At 39.3% G+C, this 22,889-nt stretch overlaps 2 protein-coding genes across 3 annotated transcripts in view; one reads left to right on the top strand and one right to left on the bottom strand.

The window, feature by feature from the left end:
• Positions 1-269: 269 nt before the first annotated feature.
• Positions 270-20,234, top strand: stom (stomatin). The gene is made up of 7 exons (XM_022205533.2): positions 270-489; positions 4,379-4,488; positions 4,837-4,909; positions 10,682-10,764; positions 10,925-11,128; positions 13,508-13,642; positions 15,801-20,234. The coding sequence occupies exons 1-7, from the start codon at positions 429-431 to the stop codon at positions 15,987-15,989; spliced, it is 855 nt and encodes a 284-aa protein (XP_022061225.1). The 5' UTR covers positions 270-428; the 3' UTR covers positions 15,990-20,234.
• A 73-nt stretch (positions 20,235-20,307) lies between these two features.
• Positions 20,308-22,889, bottom strand: part of gsna (gelsolin a) — a 43,982-nt gene continuing 41,400 nt past the window's right edge. For both annotated transcript variants that reach the window (XM_051938204.1, XM_022205534.2), the window contains 3 exons: positions 22,426-22,503; positions 22,263-22,323; positions 20,308-21,073 (listed from right to left, as the gene is read on the bottom strand). In XM_051938204.1, coding sequence (XP_051794164.1) covers positions 20,904-21,073; positions 22,263-22,323; positions 22,426-22,503 — 309 coding nt within the window. In that variant the 3' untranslated portion in view covers positions 20,308-20,903. The remainder of the gene's footprint in view (positions 21,074-22,262; positions 22,324-22,425; positions 22,504-22,889) is intronic.

Genomic DNA, 22,889 nt, shown 5'->3' with positions numbered 1-22,889 from the left:
GTGCATGTTAACAAGGTAAAAACCTGATTTCCACCAGAGTTGGTCTTAAAGAGATGATTTTGGTACCCCACAAGGTGTGATATTTAGGACATGTGCAATCAGTATTTGAAGAAAAAACATATGCATGAGTCAGGCTGTTTCTGAAATTTATTTTGCACATCTTAACTGTTTTTGCAGCACTTTTAACATCTGTTTTTCTGCCAGGCTGAGCCGCGCCCACTTCCACTGTTTTTTTGTTTGTTTGTTTTTTTTGCCCACTTCCACTTGCCTGGAAAGAAAAACGAGCAGCTGCGTCACAACACCTACCAGTCAGAGTTGAGGGTGAACAAACCCTGCATGCAGCAGCCTCAGTCTCGGGACAAAACTGTTACCATAAACACAGCACCGCCGCCTACAATCATCGTTAGACGGTTTATTTCACCGGAAGGATGCGCAACGACAACGAAGATGTCGCAATGAAGGAGTCCAGGAGACGAGAACGTCAAGCAGGTAACGGTTAGCTCACTGTTTCAGTTAGCTTTAGCCACAAAGGGCATCATGTAGCTCACCAACGCTCGAGAAAACCCCAAATTAAGCTAATGCTAAGTCCGATTGGCATCACATAGCTAAGGGTTGTATGTTTACAAAGTGGGGAAACGTTAATTTAAAGTAAGCAGCATACGTTAGCTCCTGAGCTAGCGTCCAACCCAAAGCTAACGGTACTATTACCATTAGCAAGCTGCTCAGAGCGCTAGCGGTTTTATATAAACAAGAAAGTTGACGAAACTATTGCTTAGAGCACAACAGTAACAACAGCAGGTACTATCTGTGTCCAGTTAGCTTTTTTGGACTAGCTCAATTATAAACAGACGTCTTCTGTGGAGTAATCAGAGGAACGCAGCACCCGAAGTGGGTGGGAAACTTATTTTTACAAGCTCAGATAACAGAAGGTTCCAATTTTGCAGCTTAAATTCCAAGTTTTACAGCTTAAAGCAACTGGGTTTCCCTTTTTTATCACGATGGGAGTGTGCTTCTGGAGCCCTTTTTGTCAGCATTGATTATGTGAGCTGGAATCTAGTGCCCAAATCCAGCCCAGTTATTGACAAACTGTAAGTGATTCAATTAGTGGAGTATTTAAAGCATGTGTCCCTTCAGTTAATACCCAACTACTGTAACTTAACTGCTAAATGGCCATTTGACTTCTAACTTTATCTGTAGGACGAGACACATGTGATGTACCTAATTTTGAAGGTATGGATCACAGCCATTTAATTGTTGCATGTTAAATCTTGGACTAATTTAAAGTGTGCAGGCCAGAACAGTTGGCATGACTGCCCCTGTTTAGCTGAATAAATGCCAAAACAGCACAAGTATGGACAAGAGGGTGGCAGTGTAGCATTAAAACTGGCTAACAAAACATTCTTAAAGAAAGTCAGTGTTAACAAATGGAATGGAAGCTGCTGTGATGCATGATTGGGTTAGAGATGTACTGTTTTGATGAGAAAATATCTTTCAACTTGAGAGAACTTGCTTTTTCAACACATTTGTGCTAATGTACTAAATGCAGTATGTATTATTGCACTCCTATTTGGGTTGCATGATACTACAAATAATCCATGTAACTTATTTGCTGTGACTAATCTACAAGAGAAGTCTGTCTGTCTGATTTAGGATGACTTGCATCAGTGGAAATTTTATTTCGACCTTATTTACTGGAGTTTTTTGACACCCAGACCGCACATGTGCACATTAAAATGAGCAAGATGCAGTGGTGAATCACCAAAAACGAAGATTTGGTTGCAAAAAAGAAACCCAACATTAGTCGTAAGGCTGCACAAATAATGGATAACTAATCATGGTCAAGACCTTGGTGATAATGATGGTTATTGCCCATGAAAATAACTCCAATCTTGAAAAAAATAGACGTGTAGATGAACTTGTACTGAATTTTACAACAAATTTTGGTCACACACCTGTCTGAAGTTGTTGCTCTGCAGTAACGAAGTGATAACTAGAAGCCTCTCTGTGCACAGCTAACTAGCTAGCATGTACCGTTGACGGTATGTGAGGCGTTTAGAAACATCAGTCAGTTGGAGTGTTTATTGACGAGCAAATGTTCAGAAGATGAAACATTTTGCTTCTTGGAGGTGCACTGAATTCAAGTGAAGAAGTAACTTAATCTAAGTTGTTTTTTAATGCATGGTCATGCACATTTGCACATTCAAATTTGAAAGAGCAATAAAAAATATTTAGTCTCATACTATATACACACGTGGACAAAATTGTTGGTACCCCTCAGTTAAAGAAGGAAAAACCCACAATTCTCACTGAAATCACTTGAAACTCACAAAAGTAACAATAAATAAAAATGTATTGAAAATTAAATAATCAAAAACAGCCATTACTTTTGAATTGTTGATTAACATAATTATTTAAAAAACAAACTAATGAAACAGGCCTGGACAAAAATGATGGTACCTCTATAAAAGATTGAAAACTATTTGACCAGAGTGACATGATTAACTCAGGTGTGTCATTTAATTGACATCACAGGTGTTTCCAAACTCATAATCAGTCAGTCTGCCTATTTAAAGGGAGACAAGTAGTCACCCTGCTGTTTGGTGAAAAGGTGTGTACCACACTGAACATGGACAACAGAAAGCGAAGGAGAGAATTGTCCCAGGACATCCGAAAAAAAATGATAGACAAACATCTTAAAGGTAAAGGCTATAAGACCATCTCTAAACAGCTTGAAGTTCCTGTGACAACAGTGGCTCATATTATTCAGAAGTTCAAGACCCACGGGACAGTAGCCAACCTCCCTGGACGTGGCCGCAAGAGGAAAATTGATGACAAATTGAAGAGACGGATCGTTGGAATTGTATCCAAAGAGCCCAGAGCAACCTCCAAAGAAATTAAAGGTGAACTCCAAGGCCAAGGTACATCAGTGTCAGATCGCACCATTCGTCGTTGTTTGAGCCAAAGTGGACTTCATGGGAGACGACCAAGGAGGACACCACTGCTGAAAAAAACTCATAAAAAGCGAGACTAGAATTTGCAAAAATGCATGTTGACAAGCCACAAAGCTTCTGGGAGAATGTCCTTTGGACAGATGAGACCAAACTGGAGCTTTTTGGTAAGGCACATCAACTCTATGTTCATAGACTCAAAAACCAAGCATACGAAGAAAAGAACACTGTCCCTACGGTGAAACATGGAGGAGGCTCAGTAATGTTTTGGGGCTGCTTTGCTGCATCTGGCACAGGGTGTCTTGAAAGTGTGCAAGGTACGATGAAATCTGAAGACTATCAAGGCATTCTGGAGAGAAATGTGCTGCCTAGTGTCAGAAAGCTTGGTCTCAGTCGCAGGTCATGGGTCTTCCAACAGGACAACCATCCAAAACACACAGCCAAAAACACCCAAGAATGGCTGAGAGAAAAGCGTTGGACTATTCTAAAGTGGCCTTCTATGAGCCCAGATCTGAATCCCATTGAACATATGTGGAAGGAGCTGAAACATGCCATTTGGAGAAGACACCCATCAAACCTGAGACAACTGGAGCTGTTTGCTCATGAGGAGTGGGCCAAAATACCTGTTGACAGCTGCAGAACGCTCATTGACAAATACAGAAATCGTTTAATTGCAGTGATTGCCTCAAAAGGTTGTGCAACAAAATATTAAGTTATGGGTACCATCATTTTTGTCCAGCCCTATTTCATTAGTTTGTTTTTTTAAATAATTATGTTAATCAACAATTCAAAAGTGATGGCTGATTTTGATTATTTAATTTTCAATAAATTTTTATTTATTGTTACTTTTGTGAGTTTCAAGTGATTTCAGTGAGAATTGTGGGTTTTTCCTTCTTTAACTGAGGGGTACCAACAATTTTGTCCACGTGTGTACATACATATATAACAGTAGTAATTCAAGTATTGATAAGAATCATTGAGATTATAATGTTGACCATGGTGCAGCCCTAGTCAGTTGAAATATTATATTATATAAGGAGGGCATTGACCAATAACAAATGTTATTGAGCACTATACGAGGCGACACAACTAATTTGTTTGACCATTCAAATCGATGACACAAAGCTCTGTATGATGAGTGCAAAGACAGGTCTGTTTTCTATCTAAAGTCACAGTAAAACACATTAAAAAGTCATTTTTAAAAATATATTTTCTTGTTGTCTATGCCGACGTGCTTCGCTACAAAATTCTGAAAGGGTTGATCCTTTCCTCATAATTATTCTTGTCATTGGATTAAAAATGTATCTGTCTCAGAAAAACACAATATCACGGTGTTACTTTTCCCCCTCTGTTGTGCAGCTATAATTCCCTTGGATAAACTGAACCAGTTGAATTTATTTCAGTACATGTGTCTGTCTTCTTTCCCACAGCTTTGGAGAATCCAGAGACGGACATTGGCTTGTGTGGCTGGGTGCTGGTTGGCGCCTCTCTTCTTCTGATGCTGTTGACTCTGCCCCTCTCCATATGGATGTGCATTAAGGTCAGCTGCTGGTCAAATCCAGTATTTGTTTTCCACTTCACAAGCAAAGCTGCCTGCTGAAGTAGAAATAATTAAACAAATAGAGCTCATTCAGTTCAATCAGTGTTTTGGAAATTCTAGTGTGTGTTCCATCTCAACTCATTCCCCATGTTGTGTGTATTTATTTATTTTAAAACAATCTTTCAAAGCTGTTGAACCATCATCTTGCGTTTGCACAGTTTTATTTAGCAGAAGAACGTCCATGCATTCATAAGCACGTCTCTTTGTCCAGTTACACGTGTAAAATGTCAAATAAAACAAAGAAGAGACTCATAGGCGTGACAGTAGTCTGTTTTTCTCTGTATACAGATTGTGAAGGAGTATGAGCGAGCCATTATTTTCCGCCTGGGGCGCATTTTGCGAGGAGGAGCCAAAGGACCAGGTCAGAAATCATGTGTTGGCAGCAGATGTCTTTTATTTCCTCAACCTACATCTTCATTTCTTTCACTATACTGTGCCTCAAATATGTTTCCCGTAAGCAAATCAAGAGTTTTTTAACTCACATGTCAAATATTTCTGGCACTAAAAATGGTCCTACGTGTCCCCTTTCAGATATCTTAGTATAAGTTTATACACTTGAGTAGTTTTTTCAGTAGCAGAGACCTAAAAAGCCAAACAAACTGTGTGTTTGTTTAACCCTTTAAGCTTCAGTCAATTCCAGCCGTTTTCAGTACAAAAAATCTCTAATATTCTATTTTTAAATAAAAAAAATTACGAAAAATACAGAGAATATTGGACGCACATCGCGAGGTGCATTTCCTTGAAAACGACCGATTCGTGGATTTTTATACCGACTTCAGGACATGTTTTGGACAAAATAGTTTACTGGCTTGTGTTGTCTGGATGTAAAAGGTTGGATTATGGTCGTTTTTTGTGGAATCTTTTTTTCTGTGTGTAATAATGAACCCGGAAATGTGAGTCGCGCTGTGTACGTTGAAGCCGTGTGTAGAGAACGGATGGATGAATATTTGTTTTTGTCGGATAAATGTGTTTTTCTCACCCGCTGTGGTAATCACATCTGAAAGTGGTTTATACCGGCGGATTCATGAGAATCTAAGCTTTCCATCGGCGTATAGTGTTTGTATAATCGTGTTTGCAGCCGTCGGACATTCTTGAAATTCCTATGCAAATTAGTAGGTGTACCGCCGGCGGTACACCTACGACGCACTGAAGCGTAAAGGGTTAAGAGCCTTGCAGAAAGCTTAAATATAGTAGCAGGACTTAACTTGATAGCACACGCTAACATCTGCTCCACAGAGGAACCTAAACAAATCTCTGGTGCCAAAATTATCTCTGGGACCAGTTGTTTCGCAAGTTTATCAACAATTTCCATCATTTTTTTGGTAAATATAAAATACATTGTCTTTTTCCCGGCCACTTCTGAATTTGAGGGTTCTACTCTCATCTTGTACTGTAAATATATTTTGTGTGAGGAGATCGTCTGGAGACAGACTGAAATCTAAACCAGTGACACACAGACAGTGTGATTTACAGAAACAAGATAAGTGACATGCATTTAGTATGAGGCGAAACATACATGCTGAGCACAGAACTGAAGAGACAGTTAATCAGTTAGCCTCTAAATGCAAACGCAGTGCTTCAGTCAGACATTTTTGGGCTATATATTGATGGCAAGATATTGTGTCACCAATAACTGGTTCTTTACATTGAATATATCAGCATCAGTGGGTGGATTCGTCGGTACTAAGCTGCCTCTGGTTGTGGGTGTGGTGCCTCTGCAGTGAACGGTAGTCAGAGGTCACATGACCAGCTGGTCCTTCAGCTTTGACGCAGTCAATCTACTTAGACTTGATGACTTGTTTTCCCAGCAAGCCTAATGGCATTGGTCACTATGACAGTTCTGAGGCTCAATGAGCAGGACAGAAATATAGCATGCACAGCGTCCTTAAGTATTTGAACAGTGGGAGAAATGGTTTGTTGTTTTGCCGCTGCTTTCCAGTCGACTTTGTTTGAAATGAAACTGGCTACTCAGCTTTAAATTAGCAGTGTTTACTCCCACTGCAGATGAACAGTCTGAGCCGCTAGCACACACAGCACTCTCATTTCAGGGGACCGCGTTTATTGGACGGGTTAACACAAACATCAAGCCAGTAGGTTTCATACTTGTAGTATGAAATGTTTAATGTTTAGCAGCTGTTTTACCTTCAACCTGGTCTTCATCAGTTAGATTGGTTTCATGTCACAGATGAGGAAAGTCCAAAACTTTCCACTCAGTGTCAACACACGCACACGCGCGCACACACACACACACACACAGCTAAACACTCCTAAAGCTCGAAGTGGAAATTTTAACCTCATAATTATTGTTTATTTTCAGATCTCTTGTGCTGGAGTACAAAACCAAACAAGAGCAAACTGTCCAAATACTGTACTGTACTTTGCAGAGAGAAGCCAATACAGTTAGATTTTTGTTGCTCCTCATGAAGAGAATATTCACTTTAACTCAGTGGTTACTGGATTTTTAAGGTCAATACGAACAACAATAATTAATACATATTCTGATTTTGTTATTTAACTTAAAAACTCAAAAGTCTCAGTTACACATTTACAGAATCTTAGTATTTGGTAGTCTTTCACTACTTCCAGACTCAACAGTGCTGCCTGAAATAATATCAAACATGTTTGATATTTATCATGATGGTTATGATTAGCACGGCTCTGTTACTTTACCCTTCTGACCCTTGAGGCTAACATTATCTACAGATATTAAAACTGTTAAATCCTTCATTTCTCTCTGGAGAATAAACAATCCATGCTGATCACTGCTCCTCGACTGTTTTTCCATTTGTTAAGGCTTTATATCTCATCTCCCTGCAAAGTATTATTTAATGTTACCGCAAGTTGTTGCACCACAGTCTCCATTTTGTCTACATTTGCTTCCCCGTGTGATCATGTGAAGTGGTGCTCTGCTTCCTGACTGCTCCCTCTGGCACCATAATCTGAATAATATCCTGCAGTGTGTGTGAAGTGCCATTATTATTTTCAAATCTTGTAGTGTGTGCTTGACTGAGATTAGAGATATCCTTCAAGAACTGCCTCCTCCTGTGCTCTGAGCTTGGCCTTAAATGCCCTGTTGCGTTTTGAACATACATTGGGTCTGCGTGGTTTCTGTCAGGCGTTGTTATTTTTGGAGAGGACTGGACTTGGCAGCATGTAGTCGCTGCCTGGAAATGCTAATTGAGGTAAACTGCTCTGTACAATGAAGCTCTTTCAAACTTAGGTCTGTGGAGATCCATCATATCACAGATGTAGAGTCCAGTTTTCCATTTCTGCTCCACTTTATTCCATCAGGAGCCAGCATCATCTCCACAATTTGTGAATCTGCACTATATAATGAATGCATTCTTGAAGGAGCATATTTTTGTTTTTGGTGTGCAAATTTCATCTTAAATGTTATTAGTAAGGACTTTAAAATCTTCCATTTTAGATTACATTCAACTTTATTGTCATTGCAGAGTACAAAGACAATGAAATTTTTTACTTGTTTATCCCCGGAGACACTCTGTATATGAGTCTGTGTTTGCACCAAACCTCTAAAATGTTATTTATTGTAAACACGAGGCCTGTCCAATATGGTGCCTCAGATGCTAACATTTACTATTTAGCACTAAACACTTTGACCGACAGTCAGTAGAGCCGAGCTACTAATATGGAGCAGAACGCAAAAAACCATGGGAAGAATCACAAAGGGGTGGATGGGGAGTGGGTGTACTTTCCCACCCATCCTCTTCCTGCTGCTGGACAGAATGACAGAAAGGAAATATAGTAGATTCTAAAAATGAAATATTTTGTTGGCCTAATTCAACAAAAACAAGATTTACTCGTGCAGAGTTCAGCTAAGTGACATAGATGCACACAAACGTAGTGGCTGAGTTTTTGTGCCATATGTCTGTCAGTGCTGCTGCATATGTGTCTGCTCGACGTCTGGATGCCTAATTCATCGTTTTCTCAGGGACGTGACTGCTGTTTTGAAAGGCAGTGTATTTATTAGTAAAAGAGAGGTAAAAAAAAAAAAACGGACTCCCGTGAGGTATAATTTGCATACATCTCGTAACTCACTGTCTCTTTATCTTTGATTTCTTGTTTTACTAGATCTGAAAACCTGGCACTGTCCTCTAAAAATCCTGAAATGTGACTCCACAGAGAGCCGGGGGACCTTATTTATGACAGCAGGGGGTTAATAATAGCTCTCTGCCTGCAAACCTCACATTCTTGAGGAGATAGAGGAGCCAATGCCAAAGTTAAATTCACATTTGGTTTCCCATTGTGCCCCCGTACACTTATAACCTGGCTCTATCTACATCTACAACAGCTGGTATACAAAAGAGGCTTTCAGCACATCTCTGTTATGACTATGTTTTTAAAGCTGTTTTTGTTTTATTTTTGACAGGGCGTGTGCTCATGTGGTATGCGCCCTATGGCCATGAGGTTGCGCTACAATGATACAGTGCCTATAAAGAGTATTCACTTCCTTTACAAGTTTTCCCCCTTTATTGTTTTGTAGCATTGAGTCATGGTTGATATAATTTTGCTTTCTGACCAGAATTTGCAAAATTGTATCCTGTTTACGTTGCAATACTGCTTAAGCTCTGTCAGGTTGCACAGGGATCATAATTTAACAGCCTTTTTTAAGTCAAGCCACAAATTTTAAATTGGATGAAGGTCAGCTACTCTACAGCATTCACCATGTTGTTTTAAAACCATTCTGTGTAGCTCTGGCCGGTATGCTTCAGGTGAATGTCTTGCTTGCAAACAAATCTTCTTCTAGTGTGTAGTTCTCTTTCAGACTGCATCAGGTTGTCCTCTAGGATTTTCCTTTACTTCCTTTATGAACCTTCCAGCACCTGCTGCTGAAAAAGATTCCCAAATCATGATGCTGCCACCACCGTGCCTCATAGTGGGGATGGTGTGTTTGTGATGATGTGAAATGTTTGTTGTCCAACATCAAACCTAATGGTAAAAAAGCTCAATTTTGAGGACAGCAGATTTACATGTGTCTTATTCCTTCCATTTCTTAATGAGAGATTTAACTGTACTAAAAGGAATATTCAGTGACTTGGAAATGTTCTTGAATCAATCTCCTGACTGATGTTTTTCAGTCACCTATTAATGAATAATGTTTTTCCTCTTCCTGGTGTAGTTATATCAAGAAGTATGGATTCAGTAGTTCGTCCAGACACAGGTGTCTTTATACTACAATCACTGCAGACACATTGACTGCACTCAGTAGACCTCCATCTTGCTAATTGTGACTTCTACCACATATCCACTGCACAACTGTTGAATCCCTTTATAAAAGATGAATACTTGAGTAACAACTTATTTTACATGTTATATTTTTATTTAAACACGATTACTTTGTGGAAATTCTATTTCAGTTTGACATGAATGAGTATTTTTTGTGTGTGTCAAAAAAACAACTTTGATTGACCATGATTAATTGTTTAAAAGGCACAAAAGGGCAAATTTTGTGAAGGGGATGACTCATTTTTACTGGTATTGTAGTTTAAGATGAAATGAAAATAGGGTTTTGTTTCTGTGTGCAGTTACCTGCTGCTGCAAACGGATGTTTATTGATGAACATACCTATCAGTGGAATTTTCCTTTTACGTCACTATGATTTTCAGAAACTATTTTATAACAACTGAGGCCTTCTTACTTGTCTGACAAGGACTAAGAACTGTGCTGGAAACGTCAGGGTGGAAATGATATTGAAAGACTGCTGTTATCTTCATTTCCCCTGCTGAACAGATGGTTGTGATCTCACCGTTTAAATGCACAATATCCTGACAGGAAATGCAGCCAACTCCTCTCTATCTGGTGTGGCCTTAATGTTTGCTAAATGATTGCACACCTAGCACATGTCTGTTTCACTCAGGCACATGCCTCGCATTGTTTGATGCTCTAATTCAATCATGACGACTTGAAACGGGCTAATGAAAGCTGCAAATATCCACAGCTTTGCCTCTCTGTCAGCACAGCTGCAGTCTTATAAAGAGAGTTTGACTTGGCCTGCTGCCAGAATTTCATTCATCCTGGTGTTTTCAAACATTTGTGAAGAAGCCTCCTCATTATTGTGTTTACCATGGCTTTAGTCTTTGTTGAAACTATTTGCATTCTCGTGATTCCACAGGGTTGTTCTTCATCTTGCCGTGCACTGACAGCTTTATTAATGTGGACATGCGCACCATTAGCTTCGACATCCCACCGCAAGAGGTAAGACACGCACACTTCCAATTACATTAAACAGCTACTTTGGCAGTTAAACAGAACTTTTAATCACATGAAAGTGATTGTGCAGATTTTTCATTTAGCCCAATATCAAAGTTGTTTTTGTTCAGTAAAACGGTATTAATGAATGTTTGTCTGCTCGCAGGTTTTGACCAAAGACTCTGTGACGGTGAGCGTTGACGGTGTGGTGTACTACCGGGTCCAGAATGCTACTCTGGCTGTGGCTAACATCACTAATGCTGACGCTGCTACCCGACTGTTGGCCCAGACCACCCTGAGGAACGTCCTGGGCACCAAGAACCTGGCGGAGATCCTGTCTGACCGTGAAGAAATCGCACACAGTATGCAGGTAGAGTCCTTAAACTGAACTCCTGACTAGCTTTATGATTAAAAAAAACATGCCAATCCCCAAAAAAAGGCTTGTGTTTTAGTGGTAGTATCACACCTGCTTCCACCATCCAATCTCCTCTTGATTTAGGGCTGCACAATTAAACAAATATTAATCTCAAACACGACTTTTCCTTCCTGTAATTAAATGAACATGATTGTGATTGCGATATTGCCATTTAAAATGTGTGCTCTGCTTATGGAAAAGTCGTATCACATCAAGCGCTTCCTAAGCTAAAAGCCAGTAACAAGGGGGTGATGGAGTTGTTTCAGCTTCATGTTTAGGGAAACCGTAGAAAGCAATCTGAATGTTGCAGCTGCAGCCTAAAGTAGAATAATAATGTACAACAAAGACAAACGGGCGAAACAAAAATCAAATGTGTGGAGCCAAAGATGCAGAGCTGGTGTCTCGAAACAGAGCCAGTGATGTCAAGCTGAAACAAATGATATGCAAAAGGTGCATGACTCTTTCAACCACCTGAAAATACACCACAAACTGCACAACACTGAATGCACAAAGGCCAGAATGCAAAAATAGCATAGATAATGTTCTCTCGATGAATCTCTGTGCTTTTTTTTGGCAATAACTCAAGGTCTGTAATAATTCTGGTACAGATTTATTTGTATTTTGCCTCTTGGAGATACTCTATGGATAAGGACAAGTCTGATTTTAATGCAAAGATTTGTAAATTAGCAGGGATGTGTTTACAACATGGGGGTGAAATCAGTGCTTTGTTTAAATATACAAGTACAATAAAAATGTCCCTAAAATCAGTGAAAAACAAATCTCACTGCTAAATGTAGTAATTGCCTTTTCATTTTGGCCAGAATCGTGCAGCCTGTCTCCATACTGCTTGTGATATTCCTGTGCTACGTGCTGCAAGTGTTTTCTCCGCTCTTTGCAGCCCTTTATCATCTTTCAGTGCTCAATAATCATATATGAGACTCTGCTAACTCCGCCTGACTCATACAGAAAACTCAATGAGGAATTACAGTGCCATCTTGCTTAAAGCTGTATTTGCCAGCTGCGTAATGCATCTGTCATCTGAACTGTGTGTCAGTGTTCAACTAACAAACTGCACTTAAATGCATATTGGCTCTGAACTTTAAAAAATAAAAAGGTTCAGCTAATCCTGCGTTTTCATGTCGAGCCCAGCTTTCAGCTCAATTTCAATTATTTATTTATTCATTAAACTTTTACTTTCAGTTTATGCTGAGCTGTAAACGATTAAATATTTACTTCTAGGGGTGCAGAGTGATATCAGCACGTCGTCTGCATCGTCTGATGAAGCTTTTAAAATAATTATTCACAGAACGACGACACTGACTAGAGGCTAACACTGTGGACAGAGATGACGTTTATTTACTTGTTCTGTAGTTTGTGAAATTGCTCACATTTGCCCTGGTTTTCTGGTTTTAAAGTAATCGTCTTATTTTGCCCAGTGAGTGCGGACAGCTGAAAAATGTTTATGTTAATTCCACTACAGGAAAGATTTAGTGTCCTCTGCAATTAGGTGGACAAAATATGTGCACATATTGGCCAAAGTAAGTAGAAAAATTGCAGCATATTGGATATTGTAGAAGTCTGCTATTATACATCCCTCTTTGTATCTATTGCAGGATCCGGCAGTTTGTCAGTGATCAGGATGTCGTTTATTTAAGTGAATTTTCATGAGAGCTCTGGTATAGATCTAAAAAAACTTGACAGCTCACTGACAATAAAGTTGGCATTAGTCGTGACATTAAATTTGTTTGGAAGGTTTTGAGATAGACGAGGTCTTCATTTAAAAGCTTTTTTTATTATAATTTAATAAGTTTTTGCTTTTTAATGATTGTACTTGGCAATTTTATTAGAGACCAACTTTGCAGACTACCTGCTTTCTTTAGTGTAAAAGTGGAATAAAGATAATATTCAGTTGTTTGAGGCCACATTTACAGTAAAGGTTATATTTTAGGAGTGTATTTTATATTGTTTTTATACTTTATGTGAAAATGCTATTATCTGTATTTGATGTACATTTATCTTACATTTAAACAGTCTGTGTTTTAAGTGTAATCAGTTTAATATGTGACGGAGAAACACAGCCTGGTTTGGCTCCATCTGCTGGACAGTTTGTATAAATGCAAGATTTGTTTTTTCTGTTGCTTTTGGTTGATCTTTGTTTTTAAAGAAATTATTATTTTGTAGTTACCCTCCTCATTCATTTAATAACATTGTGTGTTATTGCTGTATTTATTTATGTCAAATGCAGATCATTTATCAGAGATTTCATAAATGTGGAGCACAGTTTTTGCAGATGGGGTTAGCTCAAACAGTGTATTCCCTCTCTGTTCCCTTCAGAGCACTCTGGATGATGCTACAGATGACTGGGGAATCAAGGTGGAACGGGTGGAGATCAAAGATGTGAAGCTGCCCCTTCAGCTCCAGAGAGCCATGGCAGCTGAGGCCGAGGCCAGCCGTGAGGCCAGAGCCAAGGTAAAGCTGTTTTACTTCCCTGTTATATGGTTTCGAGGTCAAGATCTTGTGTTTGCAGACTGCTCGTACAGGCTTACCTATCAGGACTGATAATAACGACTAAAGACAAAACTAAAGACAGCTTTTTTTTTCCTTGGAAAATGTCAGATTCTTCAAGGAATAGCTTAATGCTAGTTACCTTTTGTGTTTCCATTGCCTCCTGTTTTGTTTAGTTTTTTTGTAAACTCAGGTATAAAAGTAAAGCTGACTAATGATCTGTTTTGGCTGCAAGAGTGAACACAGCAGTCTGGATGAACTCTCAGCATCTGAGGAACTGAATACACAGTGGATTATTTTTATTTTTGGTAAACAATAGGCCATTGGTCAGAGATCTGTGGAAGAGGTCGTGAAAACTTCAAGACTGACTTGGAACTGGAAAACTGAAAACACAAAGACTGGACATTTTTTATGTGTCCTTTTGTGCTTCGGTGTAACCTTGAGTCATCTGGTGTTTATATTAGCTTTTCCTGACAGTATGCATGTTAAAAACTAAGGGGTCATTTAAACACCATTGTATGTAAGGAAGCACAGAGTCTCTACCTTGCTTATCCTATAAATTACTTGGTATTTGTGTTGTTTCTGGTTCAGACGTGTATGGTTAAACTCCTGTGTTTTTACTAGCAGTCAGCTATTAGTAAAATAAACTTTTGTTGCAGTATTTTGAGTTGAAACATGAAAAAAAACCTTTGTGGGGACATTTGAGACTTGAGCTCCATTCGCACAAGACTAACACTACCTGAGAGCCTCGTGTGAGTTAGAAATTATTCTCCTTATCTGTGTTTCCTGTGGTGCATTTGCATGGGATAAGTTAAGTCTGTGGTTTAGTTGAATTTGCTGATATATTTAGACGGCTACATGTCATCCATGTCATCAACTTTCAAGATTTCACTCTTTCTGTGAATTAGTCTCATGCTGTGGACCAACATTAGCCTCCTGAATTTCCTCCCAATATGCTCCAAACTTTAATTTCTAGTTGCCAACGCAACCTCATAGTATTGTATGGGACCTTTATCGTACAGTAGGATTTTAGAATATTCTTTAAGCTTTAAGATTGACGTTGGAAGGACTCAGATTCCTGCTTTTGTTTATGGATTGCTTTAGATTGCTTCAGGAGCAAAATCTCCATTATCAGATGCATATCATGCGTAAGTTATCACATTGACTTCTACTGGACTGTATTAGATCTTAGATTATTTCTAGTGTGAAAATGATTTGATCAAAGCTTGAAAACAGAAGTTCTGCAAAGATTCTGAGGGACCGATATAATTCTTGATTTATTTATTTAGCATTTATTCAGCCAGGTTCGTCCTATTGATCTCCTTTGTAAGGGAGACCTGGCCATTAGGGCAGCAGTGTAGTCACATTAAAAACAATAATCAGCAGATAAAGTTGACAACATTCCAACTGATAATACACATAATACTGTATGCATATAAGACTTGCACACAGACAGGGTAGACTTTAATGATTTCAACAGAGCTTTAAACTCAGTCAGTGTAACAAGGATTTGAAGTTGAAGTTTAGATTGTGATGTGTTCCAACCATTAGGTACAGAAAACCTCAATACTTTGTTGTCCAGTTGAGATTGTACTTTAGGGACGATAAATTTCAGAGTATCCGTCGATCAGAGATTGTGACTTCCATGTTGTTAAAAGACAAGACCAATAGGAAGGAGCAATGCCCCGGATAGTTCTGTAAATAAACTCCAATGACTGAGACGTCAGGCACCTAAAGATGTCCTGTTAACTTTAGAGTACACAATGGTGAGTAAGGGGACCACATTTGATAGTGAAACTCAGTGCCCCATGGTACACACTATCCAACATGCTAAGACAATTAGCAGAAGCCTTCATATACAGCACATTTCCATAGTCAGTAACAGGCAAAAAGACTGTTTCCACCTATTTCTGTTTCACACAGAAATAAATGCAAGATTTTTGTAATAAAGTCCTAATAAGAGTTTCAGGTTTTTTTTACCATATACTGAATGTGCTCCTTAAAAGTCAAATGGTCAATTAAATATCCTAGATATTTATTGTCATATATTACCTTATTTTGATGCACACGCTATGAGGTCATTCATTCTTTGACCACCTGTTGGTCCCGTTTCCTTCTCCAGGTGATCGCAGCAGAAGGTGAGATGAACGCATCCCGAGCACTGAAGGAGGCCTCTCTGGTGATCGCAGAGTCTCCATCGGCTCTGCAGCTGCGTTACCTCCAGACCCTCAACACCATCGCTGCAGAGAAGAACTCCACCATCATCTTCCCGCTGCCGCTGGAGATGATGCAGAGCTTCATAAAACACTGAGTCCCAAAACACTTTGCACACATAACACACACCACATCACTCACATACAGCACATTTAACACATTTTAGCGAGCTGTGCTAAACATGACATTCAAAGAGTTAGTAGAGATCAACTGCAGCTGCTTTTGTTTTTATTTTGTGGTCATTGTTACATGTGAACACTGCTTGCCAATATTGGCCAGCAGGTAACGCACATACACATATGTTATGAAACACAAAGTAGGCCATCATTTTCTTGCCGATATGCCTTGGGTTACCTCTTTCAAAATTGCTGCTTTACTCCAAACATTCTTTAAATTGAGCCAAGTCTGCAGGCTTCTAATTGTTGCGATATGGCATCAGTTACATTTGCTTTGCTTTCCTGGGATGAGTTTCTGGTCTGAACTGAGCGCTCCTCATCGATTCATTGTGTTCAGTCAGCTGAAAGATTTTCAAAACCAGAAAAATCTACAGTTGCCGTTTTGGTGCATCTGCCAGTAAGTGACCACTGGCTTTATTCACTGTCAATGCCAAGTTCCAATACAACACTATTTTTCTAGAAAGTACACTCTTAAATAACATTAAAGTTACATTAAAAGCAATCTAAAATATATGCTTGACAACTTAATAGCTCTGCAGTGTATTAAGAAAAACATTTTTTACTTCAGAGCTGTCGCTTACTGTTATAGTTGTATAGTTTTAGTAGAGGACTGTCTGAAATGTAGTGTGGAGAGGGTCTGGTGTATCGTGGCTCTAAAAGTGTCAAAAGACAGGAAAAAAACAACTGTTTCACCACCAGGTTTAGTATTTACTACTTTAGCAACCAGTGGTCACTCTGACCTGGCAAACAGAGAGCATTGTGGGAGTTTAGCTAGGAATGGACACCATGACAGAGACCTGTGTGGTGCTTCATGACCTCCAGCCAGAGCTAGTGCACTTTTTGGGTGAACTTGGAGCTTTAATTACTGCCAATACTAATCACCTAGCATGATGTTATATCGACTTAATACATCCCTGCCTAATTATTTTAGTATTGTGAACCAGGCTTAGTCATAGTGCAGCACAGGCCTGTACTACGAAGCAGGATTTAAGGGTTGGAGAGGCAACTTTTTTACCAGGGAACTTCTGCTGAACATCTAACCTTTATTGAGCTGGTTACGTTCAAGATAACCAGTCGACACATGCTAAAATGCCTTCTGACCAGTCAGCTCTCTTGAAATGAGCTACAGTTACTAGAGGTACTCAGTTTGCAGATTTCAAAGTCATTCTATTGTTGTGTATACCTTTTTGTTTTGTGGAGCGATTTCAACCCAAAACAAACTGATTTAAACACTACAGCCTCATTTACTGTATAGATTTACACTAAGCCTACATATCAACTGGCATTTGTTCTACACTTGCTTGTTTAACTTCATCATGCAGCTGAAAGATTTTAAGTGCTCCTTAAGTATGATACCCACCAATCATTGACTGAGTCTGCATATAACCTTGCCAGCAAGTTGATTTCTCGCGATATTTGTGAGTTCACAAATCTCTCAAGAAACCATCTTGCTCCGCTCCCGCCTTCACTTTTCGTACAGCACCAAGTTGGTTCGGGCCAATCACGCAGCAGTATTCATGTGTGGGGCGGGATATCCGGGTGTGAAGACGACACCAAGCGCCAGTAGATCAAAACAAACACGGCAACGGAGGACAACGATCGTGTAGATGCTGCTATTAAGTCAGTTTTAGCTGAATCTCCTATCGCTTCTTTGAAGGAAGAACAACGAGAGGCGCTTTGCGCATTTCTGGATGGTAAAGATGTTTGTGCTTTTTTACCTACGGGTTTCAGTAAGAGTTTAATCTACCAATTGGCTCCGCTCGTTGTGAAGATCCCGCGATTGGCTAAAAACAAACCTGTCAGAGGCAGGACATACTGTTGCATTGTCCAATCCGTGCCTCTTTCCTCTGAACGGATTTACATGGAGCGGTTCCAGATTGATATTGTGGAGTACTATCAAGTACTACACAATTATTAATCTGACTATTGCCAGGTTAGCCTGCATACTCACTGCACAGGTCCTTACGTTCAGCAGCAGTCGCTGTGGGGCTGTCTTGGTCCCCACGCTTATTTTCTGGGGGTCTACACCTTGTACACCAGTGGGCTTGTACCACTGTCTACTGGGAAGATTGCTGCACCAGTACATCTTGGATCCAATCCAACTCCCCAGAGTAAGGAAGCTTTGCATCTCCAACATGGACCCGTCTCCTAGCCCCGTCGGTGCCTGTTTTGGTAAGCCATACTTGGCCGGTATGATTTCAGTATTGAATTGCCGTAGTGTTTGAGATCTAGTTCCGAGCACCAGTTGATCAGGCTGGTGTCTGGGTGGGAGTCCGGTGGCAGAGGTGGTTAAAAAGTTTAAAGAAGCGGCCAATGTCAGGGACAAACTCAGTTCTGGATGACCAAATGTATCAGCCGAAGCTAAAGAACTGGTCATGGCTAAAATTCATCTTAGCCTCAAAAAAAATCACTTCCCTACCCCTAAGCTTTCGTTCACATCCACCGAGAAGTAGTTCAACTCTTTCTTCTTTCTACAAAGCCATATTTAATCTGTGGAGGCCAAAAAATTCTAGTTAATGAGATTTCCTATTTTTTCTATACCTGGTCATGTTTGTAATTGGTAATCTGGTGCTAACTTCATGTCTTTAGCGTGGCAAAGACTGCTTATCCTGACTGCAGTTGTTGGGTTAGGTGAAGCCAGATAACAAAACAACAGCATAGATATACTGAACTTGCTTCGTAGTACAGGCTTTTATCTTGCAGTTGTATTTTTTGTCCGTAGAAATCAGCCAAGGCTCTGTGACTGTCAAAGTGCCACACAACCTCGAACCGTCTCATCATCTGTTATACAAACATTTTGAAGTGCCTGCTGGATATGTGGCCTCCAAACACACACACACTAACACACACATCTTTATCCTTGTGTATCTAGTATCTCCTGATACTGTAGCACTACTGCAACCACTGCCAGCATCTTAATGCTGTGTTCATTTAGTATCTAAAGTGTTTTAATCAAATCAATATTCTGACTGTGATAGCTTTGTCGCCAAACCTTAAAACGACTGGTTTGAAATGTGCCAATTTCACTATATTTTACTGTAAAAGTCATTGAAATCTCTGTACTAACTTCAGCATCGTAGTCTTGAAGGTTTAAAGAGGTGCAGTGCATGTGGCACTGTATTAATTTGCTTCATTATTTGGCTTTCATGTGGAGACTGAAAGAACAACTGACATGCTGGTGTAAAATTGCTCAATTTGGCCTTTTACCGCGTTGGATGTTGTACATACAGTAAGTGTAGTTGCATAAATGTATAATATGATGATTATATTTGTTTTATTGTGTACTAACCAGCAGTATGAGACTGTCAGTGATATAAAAATACTAACACAGAAACACATTTAGACGTAGATGTACTACTGCTATTAATCACATTACAAGCTGAAATGTCATTTGCTTTCTGTTAACACACAAGAGGGTGGACAAAATAATGGAAACGGAGAAAAAGTCGACATTTTCAGCAACCTCAGCGTAGTCGCCTGCTCCTTTTATTTTGTCCACCCCCTCTCTGACTTCGTTCCTGCTAAGAAGAAGCAGAAACTGCAACTCTTTCACCCAAAAAGCCTTAACGTACTGCCATCTATTCATTTTAGCGTCATTCTATGCACTTCTAAATGAACTACTTTATTTTACTATCTACACACGCTCTTTTTGGGTGTAACACAAGCCAAATCTTTGTATTCGTTTGTCTGGAAACTGACATGTGCTCTAGTTGTGTAGTTGAGTTTATTGCAGCATTTATCCTTCGTCTGACCCCGTAGTGTTTTTATATGTATATAGCGGTGTGGACTTTATTATCGCTTTTGCTGTGGCGGTTCAGATCCGTTACTTTCACCTGAACCAGGATGTAATGCACCTTTTTTGTTATGAAATATTTAGGCTGTTACATTATACTACAGTAACTCCTGTATTTTTAGCCGTAGCTGCAACAAAAGAAGAGTTATTTTGCTGCAGAGTCAATTCAAATGACTCGCCAGGTGCTTGTGGTTGTTTTTTGTTCCAGACCCAGGCAGAGTCTGGGTTTGGGAAGATTTTTCATTTGGGATTAAACATTTATGGGCTTGTTTTTGCAGCTAGCACTGTTGTTTTGTACATTTTACGAGTGATTTGATATGATGTTATCCTGATATATATGAAAACTTCAAATAAATATGCTATCTTAAAAGCAGTTTTCTGTTTGAGTTTCATTTCTTTCAGGTCAGGGGGTGAAATAGGTAAAAGCAGAGGCAGGAAACAGTTCACATGTTTTATTTAGTTTAATTGAAATGGTAACAAGGTTTAAGGATACCTTAAAAGCAGCTAAGCGTCGGTTTCCCGCTAAAAGTTGCAAGCTTCCTGGGTGCGAATCTGTGGCTTTTCTTACAAAATAAATACAAGTGACATTTAAAACAAAGGTACAAACAATATATCTAGAAAGTCATCCTGGAACTGGAGCAGTACCTTTTATTTAGAAAAAAAAAAGTAGGCTTACTGTAAACTAAAGGAACTGATATTAAGGCATCGGTTGTATTGCTTTTTATGAGCCGTGTTTTCGTGGCAGTGAGTTTTCTAATATTGCAGCTCGCTAAACTTTAAACTGTGTGTTTGTTACGTTTCACTAGTTTTATTGTCAAAATACAAAATAAGAATCCTACTATATTTATTGCAAAACCCAGCAGAGAGAGTGTTTATCCGTTAAAGCCTTCTTCCTACCGGCTGTTGGTTTCATTACAGGTGTGAAGGCACCGCTGTAGACAACGTGACACAAATAAAAACACTTGCATTGGCAGCTAAAAGAGTCTTGCTAAGAGGAGCTCAGTGCTTGTAGCGGCACAGCGAGGGGTCAGAGGGGTCTGGGTTACAAGGAAAGCTCAGCCATGGCTCGCTCCAGCGGGTCGGAGGTCCAGTACTCGTGGTCCCATCCCAGGAACCAGCCGGTGAACGTGGGCGGCTCGAAGCCCTGCTTGATTTTGACGATGGGCGTCCTGGGGTCCCGGTTGGCCGGATCTGTCTCAATGTAGCGCACCGCTGTGGAGGGAAAGTCTGAGTTAGAGCCGGACGCAGAGGAAACTCAAACGCGATCATCTCAAATCATCAGGTTCCTTTTGCTCAACCATCTCTGACTTGAAATGTAATTTTTTACCATAAACTGAGGACATTGAACATGGTATCTGTGAAGTTTTAGCTTGATTCTTCAAATACTTTGAGATTTTATGTAAAAACTTCTCGTTGACCCAAGCTGTTATGAAAAGTCGCATCTTTTAGCACAAATTAACTAGTGATATTTTCTGTACCAAATGTAGCTGCATTCCACAATAACACAAAACTAAACGTATAGAATCCTTTGTCAATATAAAATACTTCAATCCAGAAATCAAAAATTGTTGTTTTTCTTGAACTGTCTTAACTAAATGAGCAGATATGACAAGTTGTACCTCAGAAAAAGATAATTTCTAGATAATTTCATAGAATTCACACAGAATTTTGCAGTTTAAAATGATAAATCCAAGTATAGCACATAACGTATTCAGAAAATACCAATAAAATAAACTTCTGCATTATCTTTTTTGTAAATGTGCTTTAAAATGGGACTTTTTATGACTGCTTCAATTTTTTCTTCATATTTCAACAAAATCACAAATTATTTATTGTACTTGTCCAATATTGTACATTCTGAATTATCGACATGATGAGAAATAAGTGAGAATCTCAAGATTTTGTTTTTAATAGTTTCTGAGATACTGTTGCTCAAATATAACCTCAAATTTAAATATGCGAGACAAAGTGGGGTGACTGGCAATTTATGTAAACGTGCATCTTGAAAGGTATTTTATATATCAAGCTAAAACTTCACAAATATCTTTATGAATATCCTTATTTTATGCATTAAAAAGATGGTCGAGCAGACATTGTCCTAAAAATAACTCCTGTACGTTTGTTTTTCTCACTTGAAATGTATTTCTTCCCCACTTCATTTGTATTTTTCTCATGTTTATATGCTCCTGTGATTATTTTAAGTCTTTATTTTTGCCTTTAGTTCAAATTCGACTATGCTGACATCCATTTAAGGTCTTTTCTTATACAAAACCTTTGAAATTGTGCTTTTTGCAGATGAGTGTGATTATTTCCAGTCCTAGTATTGTTTACCTTTTTCACTCCTCTTATTAATCATATGCTGATAACTTGATATTGAGGGTTTTTTTCTATGTTTTCTTACCAGATGCCATCGCTTCAGTCTTCTCCTCCTCCTGGGCCTCATTTCCGATCCAGACAAACACCTAAAAAAAGAAAAAAGATTATTTATTTAGTAGGTTTTTTATGGAAGAGGATTTTCTCCTCTTCCATTATTACAGTGCAGCGAAAAAAATAAGTTTCTTTACCTGCTCCCAGGTGTCCAGGATCATTACGTCATCAGTGGCCAGGTCGTCTTGGGTCATCTCACCTGGAACCTCCTCGATCTGAGACGAGGATAAAAGCGTTCAGTGGATGTAATGAGTCAACAAAAGGCTTTGGAAATTAAGGAAATAGTTGTAAGTCTGCACAAATAAAATACAGGGGGTCTTCATCTTATGTGTGAGTTCCGGGCGTACGGATCGACGCAAGACAATTTTCACCCTAAGTTGGAACTCTAGTGAAAATGTAAACAAAGCCGTTACGTGCATCACGATATCAATCAGTTCTTTGGAAAAGTCATGTTCCGAGCATTTTATAATATGTAATTTCAGTTCCGTGGAGATGGTTTTCCTTTTCTTCGAAGCACTGCCATCAGAACAGCCTGACTTCCACTTGGGAGCCACAATGAAGGGCAAAAAGTTAGCGAATGTAGCACAATTTAAGGTGACGA

Source organism: Acanthochromis polyacanthus, chromosome 18 (genome assembly GCF_021347895.1).
Source record: "Acanthochromis polyacanthus isolate Apoly-LR-REF ecotype Palm Island chromosome 18, KAUST_Apoly_ChrSc, whole genome shotgun sequence".
In the NCBI taxonomy this organism is placed as follows: Eukaryota; Metazoa; Chordata; class Actinopteri; family Pomacentridae; genus Acanthochromis; species Acanthochromis polyacanthus.
The sequence above is the reverse complement of the archived record's forward strand: the minus strand, read 5'-3'. Positions and strand labels throughout refer to the sequence as shown.

Excerpts from the sequence above, each read along its gene's own strand:
- stom (XM_022205533.2), top strand. The coding sequence starts at position 429 with ATGCGCAACGACAACGAAGATGTCGCAATGAAGGAGTCCAGGAGACGA. Across the intron at positions 4,489-4,836 it reads CCATATGGATGTGCATTAAG|ATTGTGAAGGAGTATGAGCG; the intron begins GTCAGCTGCTGG and ends CTCTGTATACAG. Across the intron at positions 11,129-13,507 it reads AAATCGCACACAGTATGCAG|AGCACTCTGGATGATGCTAC; the intron begins GTAGAGTCCTTA and ends TGTTCCCTTCAG.